At 36.4% G+C, this 11,005-nt stretch overlaps 5 protein-coding genes across 5 annotated transcripts; 2 read left to right on the forward strand and 3 right to left on the reverse strand.

Moving 5' to 3' along the window:
* Window positions 1-672: 672 nt before the first annotated feature.
* AC631_02781 (uncharacterized protein) lies at window positions 673-1,275 on the forward strand (the record flags this gene model as incomplete). The annotated part of the gene is made up of 1 exon (XM_015611611.1): window positions 673-1,275. One exon carries the CDS (start codon window positions 673-675, stop codon window positions 1,273-1,275), a length of 603 nt encoding a protein of 200 aa, XP_015467589.1.
* A 231-nt stretch (window positions 1,276-1,506) lies between these two features.
* AC631_02782 (C2H2-type zinc finger protein) lies at window positions 1,507-3,942 on the forward strand (the record flags this gene model as incomplete). Its single annotated transcript, XM_015611612.1, has 1 exon — window positions 1,507-3,942. One exon carries the CDS (start codon window positions 1,507-1,509, stop codon window positions 3,940-3,942), a length of 2,436 nt encoding a protein of 811 aa, XP_015467590.1.
* A 172-nt stretch (window positions 3,943-4,114) lies between these two features.
* AC631_02783 (DUF2264 domain-containing protein) lies at window positions 4,115-5,986 on the reverse strand (the record flags this gene model as incomplete). The annotated part of the gene is made up of 1 exon (XM_015611613.1): window positions 4,115-5,986. One exon carries the CDS (start codon window positions 5,984-5,986, stop codon window positions 4,115-4,117), a length of 1,872 nt encoding a protein of 623 aa, XP_015467591.1.
* A 474-nt stretch (window positions 5,987-6,460) lies between these two features.
* AC631_02784 (sugar porter family MFS transporter) lies at window positions 6,461-8,092 on the reverse strand (the record flags this gene model as incomplete). Its single annotated transcript, XM_015611614.1, has 1 exon — window positions 6,461-8,092. One exon carries the CDS (start codon window positions 8,090-8,092, stop codon window positions 6,461-6,463), a length of 1,632 nt encoding a protein of 543 aa, XP_015467592.1.
* A 932-nt stretch (window positions 8,093-9,024) lies between these two features.
* On the reverse strand, window positions 9,025-10,689 carry AC631_02785 (uncharacterized protein; the record flags this gene model as incomplete). The annotated part of the gene is made up of 1 exon (XM_015611615.1): window positions 9,025-10,689. One exon carries the CDS (start codon window positions 10,687-10,689, stop codon window positions 9,025-9,027), a length of 1,665 nt encoding a protein of 554 aa, XP_015467593.1.
* Between the last annotated feature and the right edge of the window lie 316 nt (window positions 10,690-11,005).

Below are 11,005 nucleotides of genomic sequence, written 5' to 3' on the forward strand. Positions count from 1 at the left end.
AACAACGCGATAGTGGGAATTATTTGATTTCCAGAATACCTTACTGCCAAGGTCTTAGAACAAAGTTTTGTGCTTATGTCTTCATATATGTATTTTACCATAACCGCCAAAGCCGTTTAATGGAAAATTGGTGGGGGCGGGGTTAGAACTGTAAACCCCCACCAATTATTTGATTCGAAAAACCTAGAAAGTGGGGTGGTTTTGGACTTCGTTCCTTATCGATTACTATTTAAATGGGTAGAGAGTAGAAATAATTACTTCTATTTTTTGAATATTGTAATTAATCGAAAATGAGTGTTGCTAAAAGGTATGTGTGATAATACACATGATAATTCAGATTGATGATGTACTAACAAATTTAGATCTACTAAAGTTATTAAGTTCTACAATGGACAAGAAATTCCAGCTACTGGTTTAGGTACTTGGCAATCAAAAGACGAAGAAGTCTACAATGCTGTTCTTGCAGCTTTAAAGGTTGGATACAAGCACATAGATACTGCTGCGTGTTACGGTAACGAAGAACCAATTGGCAGAGCCATTCGTGATGCTGGTGTCAGCAGGGAAGAATTATTCATCACTACCAAGGTTTGGGGTACTGATCACACACGTGTCCAACAGGCTTTGGATACATCCTTGCAAAAGTTAGGATTAGATTACGTTGATTTGTACTTAATGCACTGGCCTGTTCCTTTGAACCCAAATGGTAACCACCCATTATTCCCAACCTTGCCTAATGGAAACCGTGATATTTCTCAAGACTGGGATTTCATTAAAACTTACAATTTAATGCAAAAATTGTTAGACCTGGGTAAGACCAAGTCCATCGGTGTTTCTAACTTCTCCATCACTAACTTAAAGAAGTTGTTGGATGCTCCTACCACAACTGTTAAGCCCGTTGTTAACCAAGTTGAATTACATCCATACTTACCACAACACAAATTATTACAATTTGCAAAGGAAAATGACATAGTTTTAGAAAGTTACAGTCCTTTAGGATCGACCGATTCTCCTCTTTTGAGTGACGAAGTAGTTGTCAAGATCGCTGAAAAGAACAAGGTTTCTCCAGCTACTATCTTGATTTCCTGGGCTTTATGGAGAGGTGCTGTTGTTTTACCAAAATCTGTCAGTGCGCACAGAATTGAAAGTAACTTCAATGTTATCGATCTTCCAGATGAAGATGGTAAGGAATTGGACAATCTTCACAAATTAAGAGGTATTAGAAGATTAGTCTTACCAAACTGGGCTCCAGTTGTTGTTTTCGATAGTGATGAGTAAGCAATTTAATTAGAGTTTATAGCTAGTTAGTAAGAATAGAAAATATTTTAGTCCATTAATAATTTTCAGGATACCGGAAGTAATCGTAAATTCCGTAAATTTCTGATCGGTTTTCTGGGTGCCGCACTGTGGGGTAAGCGTATAATAACTTATATATGAGGATCAAATTCTTCCCGAAGCAAATTTGAATTACTATTTTATAGAATTTAGGAGTCAATTAATAAAAGAAATATGAAAAGAAAGAGTGTATCAGGTGGGTCGCAATATAACTGTGATATTGACGGATGCAATAAAGCCTTCTCCCGTTCAGACCATCTAGCTAGACATAAATTAAACCACAACCCCGAAACTTTCTATATTTGCAAGTGGGAAGGCTGTAATAAGCAGTTTGTGAGAAAAGACGTAAAGGAGAAACACGAAAATAGACATGCGATTAAAGCAGAGAAACAGAAACATAATCAAGCTAAGAGGAAATCTCAAGGGCAGTCCTTGAAATCTACAAATTCTCCACTTGAAAATATTTCCAATACAGACTTCACCGATAGAAACATGGACGACAAATCCGACGATATGTCACCTAATAAGATTAGAAGAAGACTGACCTCGTTTAATTTGAATAATGACAATTATGATTACAATAGTGGGTTCATGGTTAATGGGGTAGGCAGTCAGATGGCAAAGTCTCCGAACTTTGGAGGCAATTTGGAAGTGTTAAATAATAACTCAATAAATTATTTGCCAGAGAAGACCCTCTTACCTACAGACTTAACTCAATGGCTATTTAAAGACGATGCATTTCTTAATAATAACGGTGAACTTAGTCCTAATTTCATTTTTAATGGTATTGACAATTATTCTAGTTCCCTTTCAATGGATGCATTTGCCGTTTCACCAAAGTTTCCACATCCGAACTTCCAAACATATGTTGATGACCAAATAATTCAGAAATTAACCTTATTGATACCCTCTTTGGCTAATAACATAGATTTTGGAGCTGTTCAAATTGAAAGATGCTTAGAAATCTACTGGTCTATATTTCATGTACAATATCCAATCCTACATAGACCATCGTTTTATACGCCTGAAGTTCATCCCTTGCTCTTATTAAGTATCGTTATGATTGGAGCAGGCTTATCGTACCAAACTGGCCAAGACGAGACGCATATATTTACTGATGCGCATGGTTTAGCAGATAATATAGCAGAACCATTGAGATGGTTGATATGTGCTTCTGAAGAGTTCACCTCTCCTGCAAAATCTTGGATTATACAAAGTTTAATTATTTTAGAAAGTTACGAGTTTTCATGCTCGAACAGAAGGTTACACGAAAGAGCTTATTTACATCATGGACTAAAGATTCAGCTATTAAGAAGAAGCCCATTATTAGGGGGTGACCCTTTGAACAGATCAAACGAAGACAATGAGTTAACGGAAGAGCAAGATCTTTGGAAGAAGTGGATTGAAATTGAATCCTTAAAGAGGGCCGCATTAGTTTCGTTTTATTTGGATACGATTCGTGCAACCATATTTGGACACGAAATAATTTTATTTGCTCATCAAATTAAGTTGTCATTGCCTTGCGATGATATGCTCTGGGAAATGTCTAGTATTGATAAAAATAATCTTCCTCCCCAAACGGAAACACCTAAGTTTATTACTGCGTTAACTAAATTATTGAAGAAGGAAAAGTTTGAAGCTCCATCGCTAAGTAGGAAGATTTTGTTAGCTGGTTTATTGACAATTAACTACCAGATGGAACAAAAGGATTTACAGGTAACGTTTTTAGGCTGGGAATCAGTCAAAGAGTCATGGAAAGAAACAATATATTTGGCAATTGAAGAATGGAGGGACGCGGTATGTCATGGTAGTTGCCGAGCTACCATGACTGCTTTTTATTTACCGTTCAGTAATGACGGAACACACCCCTTATCAGCTAGAATCAATGATATACAATGTAAGTTTCCAATTTATCATATAGGACAGGCATTAATGAAAATAAATCAGTACGACTGTATTATATATGCGGGAGCTCCAAGTCGCATGAACGTTAAAACCGCAGAAAGAGATTATACAGCTGTTGAAGGGCGGATTAAAGTATGGGCAAATTCACTCGCTGGACGGATTGCTGCTGTTGATTGTTACCTCTTTTTATTCGAAATGTTATTTGCAGAAGATGATGATAGTATGCATCTCTTTTATGATCCTTCAAGAGATCCTATATTTTATAGGCCAAATATCGTGGCTACCTCATTATTCGTTATATGGGCATTTAATTTTTCCTTATATGGGCCTGAATCATTTATTTATTCAGATAAAAATCTTGAAGCATCATATCAGGATGTCAGCAGCCCAGGCTTTTATCGTGGAGTGAATGAATTAAATGGAATAGATTTAGAAAAAGAAAATTTAAAAATTGAAGATGGGCATTTATACATCAAGAGAATATGTGAAACGTTTAAGAGGAAGAACAATAACGAAGCATTATCTAACAAATATAAAAGAAAGTATGCTAGTTATTTGGATGGTATATCGGACAAGCATAAAGTGGTTGGATTATTGAGACTTTTCAAGGATAGGTATATACTTTGCAATTCAAGTATATGCCGAGAGTATTCAGATCTTTTAGAGAATTGCATACAAAGAAGTTTAGGAAGAAAGAGACAATAATGAACACACACATATATATTATTTAATTTACTCTCACAAAACTTTTGAATAACTTGCTTGAATCAATTGTAAATAAAAAAAAGTGTCTGCTAAAATACACACTTCCTCAATCAGAAAATTGTTTTATATTATCCTATAAAAAGCCTTTTCTACATAATAAGAATTTAATAAATCAAACATCGTTACAAGCAACTCTCACTGCCTTTGATGAAAAGCCTTTTAATTCGTCTTCACTTGGGATATTCAAACTTTGCAACCAGTTTTCTTTAGAGAAGGATACGGCTGCAGGTTGACCATAAACAGCACAAGCAAACTTGGCCGATGAATTGGCATCGATTGATCCAGTCAATTGAGGTAAAATTACCTTTGACGCCATCAAACTAGCATTTGGATCTGGTTCTGTAACCCTTGGTTTTCTGTCATCCAATAAGTTGACAAGTAAGCTGATATCTTCAGTTGTTGTTACTTCCCCTACTGCAGAAGATCCAGGATGAGTAGCAGTTTTAATACCCTGTTCGTTCATCGAGGGTACAGCAAAACCTCCTTCTATCGAATCAACTGTTTGTGAAGTCTTGTTCTCGATATGATGTACTCTGATGTGAGAGTTACCCTTTTGAATAATCCATGTCTTGACATGGATTCCTGTTATAGGTGACCATTCTGAATATAATCCACCGTCAAAAATCCAGGCCTTATTGGTTTGCCTAACATAGAAATCATTTCCTGAAAAACTAAAACCAATCATATTATCGAGAGTGCCAAACTTGAATCCTCGTGGATTATTTTCAACACAGAAACCATACCTTGTACTGTAGGCAAACTTGTTGTATTTTTCAGCTTGATATCTTAAGTTGAAAGTTTTATAGGGGCCACTTATTAATGCAACGGTGTTACCCGGGGTATGTGAAACAAGCATACCTGGAACCTTTAATGCAGCATCTTCCAAAACCAATGGTTCTTCTTTTGCAGCCCAAAATGGATGATTCTCTGGAACCATTAACGCGATGTATGCCTTAAAAGCCCAGTATGGGGATTGTGGTGAATTATATGCCTCACACATAAATTGATTAGGATATGCAAACCCGACAGAAAGGGTGTTGGTCCTAAATCTGGAGACTGGTTGCCTGGACCACCATCTCAAGTTTCTTAAATAAACACCCTTCAAAACACCCCAAGGAATAACAGGCTCTTCGTCCGACTGAGTTATTAATGGCAAAATACCCCAGAAAGAAATGACAGCATATCTGTATGTCATAGATCTACCATAAGGAATAGAAGCTCCATCATCAGCGAACCAATGGAGATATTGCTTTGCAAAATGAAGGGCTCTATCTTTAAATCTTTGACTTCTTTCTGGATCAGTGTCTTTTCTTACCAAGTAATAAATTAATCCATATAAATGTAAAGCGAAGGGGTTGTAGTAATCAATACTGGCTTTATCACCATCTCCATACCAACCGTCCCCAATGTACATTTCGTCTAACTCTTCTAAATGATTTTCCGTTAATTTTCTGTCATATAAAACTCCAACACTATCTAAACCTAAGTCAATTAACACTCTGAAGAATTTCCAATTACAACGACGGAATTCACGTTTTCTGGCCTTGAGAAGATAATCGGTAAGATTTTTTTTGGTCTCTTCTGGTAATGGTTCCCAAACATGCTCTGGGACATATACCAATGCATACCCAACAGCAGCTAATTCAACCATCTTTTGGTCACAATCGACAACTTCTCCCCAATATTCTTCGTGATTTGGGTCTGTTCCATTGATAAACCCCTTTCTAAACAAATCCCAGTGTTTAAAGTCACCACCACCAACAACATATGGCACTATTCCCCATAAAGCCCTAGCAAAACCTTCAAAGTGGGCAGCCGCCATTGGAAAATGAGCACCACTTTCTTCTAAGCTTACTCTTGCACCCCCATCGGAAAATGCAGGAAGTAATGGTTCAAATGATTCAGTAAATGAGCGCATAACATCATCTCTTGTTTTGAATGCGTTATCTGAGCATGGATTGAAATTGGATGGGTTAGATATCATTGTTAGTTTTTATATTTTACCTTAGATATAAATATAAATCTAACCTAACTGTAACAATTCGGTTGGTTTATATATGTTCCGTCTAGATCAAACCTGTCACCCCACTACATAAACCCCACCCCCACCAAAATGCCCTTGCATTAAAGACAATTATATTTTATACTTTGGCACTGATCCAAGTAATGCAAGGCAACGCAAAGAAATAATGGTGGGAACCTCCCCGCCAGAATCTCAGTTAGTAGGTTCGGCAAAGTCATTCCCAAGATTTAACGATTTCATAATTGTTCTTGTGCAATCGACAAAACAGTCGAGAGTTTGATCATATAATCGGTAAATATCGGTAAACAAATTCATCTTACCACGCGTATGTCAACTTAATCATCTACACTGGGATTTACTTACTGCTCCCAATTATATTACAAGCATAAGAAAATTAGATTATACATTTCTTAACTATTCAAGAAGATTAAAAAATTATATATCTTCCAAAGATTGATCAGCGTGCGAGTCGTAAGAGTTTCGTTTTACCTCAACATGCTCAACGTTCATCTTTGAATGTAGTTCCTTATCTGAGAAGAATGGAACATCTGGTTGCCACAGCCTAGTTCTCCAAGCAGGGACTTTATCTTGCCACATTTGGCCAATTTCTTCCAATCTTTTGCCTTTAGTTTCAGGGAAAAAAAATAAGACATGAATGAACATACAAGCACAAAAAGTTGCATAAATGATGTATGTCTTCCACGTAATATTTTTAAAAGAAGACGGTGTATACATAGCGAGGGCAAAGTTGAAAATCCAATTTGCAGAAGTAGACACAGCAGCACCTCGTTGTCTGGCTGCATTATCTCCCCAGACTTCAGCACAATATACCCAAATAGTAACACCCCATGTCAGAGCATATGCGGCAACAAACAAAAAGCACGATGCGATAATTGCCTTTCCAACTGGTTTTCTTTCTATAGGTATCTTCATCCTAACAGTATCATTCCCAGAGTCATTATATGGTTCAGAGTATGTGGCAAAGAGACCTGCCACAGCATATTGCCAAACCATCATCCCAGCTGCTCCAAATAATAATAGTGGCCTTCTACCAAATCTATCCATAAATAACAAAGCAATTCCAGTTACGCCAACTTTAATACAATACTGAATACAGGATGCAATTAAATTGTTGTTACCAGTGTAACCAGCCATTTCGAAAATATAAACAACATAATAATTCATAACATTCAGACCTGCCAACTGTTGCCATATTTGAGCACTGACTGCTACAATAGTTCTTGAGATATAATTTTTAGTAAAAAGATCTGCAAAAGTGAAAGACCTTAGTTTCTCAGAAGCAAATATTTGTTCTTTGATTTCGGAAACTTCTATCATAACATCTGGGTCTTCCCTGTTACCTTTTGCTTGTATTTCTGCGACAATCTTTTCAGCCTGATCCCAAAGATTTTGTTTTGCTAACCATCTAGGAGATTCTGGAATAAAAAGTACTCCAGTCATAATCACTAATCCAGGAATCATTTGTAAACCCCAAGCTAGTCTAAATGATCCGACACCATTTATGAAGTGGCAACCATAAGAAACAAAATACATAATAAGTATACCAAGAGTTACTGAGAACTGAAAAAGTCCTCCAATCAAACCTCTAATTTTCCTTGGTGCCATTTCAGAGCCGTAAACAGGTGCTACGGACGATCCAAATCCAACTCCATATCCACCAATAATTCTACCAATAATCAACTGGGCTACGTTTTGGGAAGAAGACTGAATTGCAGCTCCTACCACCCAAAAAAAGCCACATATGATTAAGGAAGGTCTTCTACCAAAAGGTTCAGAGACAAATGACGCAGATATTGCCCCAAAAAATGATCCCAATGCCATGGAAGCAGTAATAAACCCCTGCAACTCGGAATTTGGCGAATTAAAGAAACGGAGATAATCGTTATCACTAACAAAGACCGACATTGAAGAAATATCAATCCCAAACATCATGCCTGAAATACAGGAGATCATTGCAATGATATAAACATTGTAAATCTTAGGAAACTTATCCAAATACGCATTAAACCTCAAGGCTGGCCCGATTAACTTATCTTCAAAAGCCATATTAAGATATATATTTTTTATTATATGTAGGGTCTTAATTGTATAAAAAAGTTTATTTTATGGGAATATTTTTACTCTTATAGTTCGGCATGATACCGCTGTGACAGGATTATAGGCTCCTGCAGTTTTGAGAAAAAAATATTTGATGAACCAAGGTATCTCTACTATGTGAAACATGGTTACAGCCTAGAGTGGCATAAAAAGTCAGCGGGTGGGGGTGGAGAATGAATTGATGCAAATAGAATGAAACCAGGGGCCACTTTATAATTTGGTGGGGGAGATATTGTGATACGAACTTTTATAATCTGTAGAAGAAATAAATTAAGGCATTATGGCCATTTTTGCATGCAACTAGAAGAATCTCCACTCTCACAAATGTAAATGATGATTCTACAACTTTTGAAAGCATGCACTTTTTCATTAAAAAGATATCATGAGCTTTTTTGTTGTTGTGTATCGTTCAATACTTTTCTGTGATACTGTAATTCCGCTCCCTACTTTAATTGTGAATTTAGTTTGTAACTCATACGATATATATCGATTACAAACTGTTTGGACGTCTCGCAACGAAAAAAATAAATAACTTTTAGTCAAGCCGCAGGTTGCTTGACGTAGGGGTGCATTTAGAATAAAGCAATACTAGCACACTCCAAATACCTCATAAAATGATCTTCCAATTGTAATAATATCAGACAAATAAAATGCTGATCAATGAATAAAAGATTCATATGATTCTTGATCTTTGAAGACATATCTAATTAGTGGTTAATTGCAAGACAGCGTCTAATGCGAGATTTTAGATTCTGTTCACCTCATGCTTGAAAGATATTCACTTAATATATATATTTCTCGGGTAAAACTATGGATCGTATTTAGTTAAAACTCACAAAGGAAATACATATATATTATACATATTTATTCTTGAATCCAGCTCAAGTAAACTTTGTCTCCTCAGTTTTTTCTGAATTTAAACCAGCAGCCCCAGTATCTAAAACGTAAGATGAGAACTTTCTGGCCAGAATACCTTTTTCAAATAAAATATCCAATTCTTCATACGTTCTATCTTTAGTTTCAGGAAGCCTAAAATAACTCCAAATGAGGGTAGGCAATGCAGTAGCAAACCATACAAAAGCTGTTTTGCCCTTAAGGTCAGCTCCAGTTGGGGTAATAAGATAGGGTTCTACTACATTAGATATTAAAGAAGCTAAATTATAAGCATTTCTTGCAAGTGCAACCGATTGTGCGCGTAATCTTGTCGCAGACATTTCACTAACAATTGTAAATGCCAAAGGTCCAATAGTAAGAGCATATGTGGCAACCCAAATCAAAGTCAATGCAGCCTGAGCCCATCTAACATTTGCATTATTTTCTGCAGGAACAGCTAAAATTCCAATGAGGAAGAGCATTATAACTAACATCAAATACCCACTAACGTAAATAGTTCTTCGACCAAAACGCTTCAACAAAAACCAAGAACAGAATGTGCCTGTAAATGCTATACCAGTAACTCCAAGATTTAGTTTATATGTGTCGTTACTATTTAGACCAGCTTGTGAAAAAAAGTAACTCGGAGAATAAGCAAAGGTAGATCCAGAAAGCACTTGGCCTGCAAATGCGATACAAGCAATTTCTGTTCTACGAAGGTTTGAGCCTTGAAAACATTTCAAATAACTTCTTAATCCTTTGACGTCATCTTTTGTAAGATTTTCTTGCTGTTGTTCAAGTTCGTTGGTGTGGATCATAAGCGCAACTGCCTGATGTGCTTTATGTTGTATAGATTTAGAGCCAAGCCTTTTTATTGACTTTTCAGCATCTGCAATCCTACCTTTTCTAATAAGCCACCATGGAGAATCTGGAGCAGCCCACGTTAGTATAAATAAAGGTATTGGCCATGCCCATTGAATTGCAAAAGGAATCCTGTAGGACCACTCAGTAGTATTGGCAACAAGTGCTTTAAGAACCCCCGCTGCAACAAATTGACCAATTGCCCAGCACATATTAACATAAGCAGTAAGATAACCTCTTAATGCCATAGGACAAACCTCAGATGAATAAGTAGGACCCATTGTAGCAAATACACCCCAAGGAAGACCACATAATATTTGACCAACAAGTAGTATTTCAACTGAAGGAGCAAAAAATGGGATAAAAACAAATGCACACATAAATATTAAACTCACCATAATGACCCTTCTATGTCCAAATCTTTCAGTTAAATATCCATTGGCGAATACACCAAGTATTGTTCCAACATTTGGGGCAGTTCCAAGAGCTGTCTGCCATCTTGTAAGGAGCTGATATTCACCATCACCTATATCAACTCCATATTTCTTTTGAAAAGAAGGATAAGCAAAAAAAGACGACATAAGAATATTGTCATACCCTTCCATTATTATAGTCGCCGACAACACCATAGACCAAAGAATTGCAGGTTTATGAGACTTAAATGCTTCCCTGAGAGTTAAGGCATGCTCGTTATCAGTAGCTTGTCTCGCATCCTCATTTATTTCAAGATTTGCATTAGCAGGAAATTTGTCTGAATAATTATCAGATACAGCCTCTTCAATATGAAGTATATCTATTTTATCTTTAGCCATCTTATTTATTCCAATTACCTAACCAATAAAGTAATAATTGAGGCTTCATGGTTCTTTTTATACATTTCTGTTATCTACAAGCTTACCTAGATTAGGGTAAACATCCACTAATTAATTTTAACTATATCCCCATCTTATGGACTAAATAGAGAAATTTAAGGTGGAGTAGTACTTTCAAATGTGTTTTCTTTGGCCAATTTAGATATCAACCCCTTTGGCTATTGTTGATACCCCATTCCTGTGTGAGTCTCTTTAATTAGAAGACACATTTAGCTCGTTAGTCACGAATTAGCAGGTACCAGCGGTAAAATGAATA

This window comes from Debaryomyces fabryi (assembly GCF_001447935.2).
Source record: "Debaryomyces fabryi strain CBS 789 chromosome Unknown contig00052, whole genome shotgun sequence".
Taxonomy (NCBI): domain Eukaryota; kingdom Fungi; phylum Ascomycota; class Pichiomycetes; order Serinales; family Debaryomycetaceae; genus Debaryomyces; species Debaryomyces fabryi.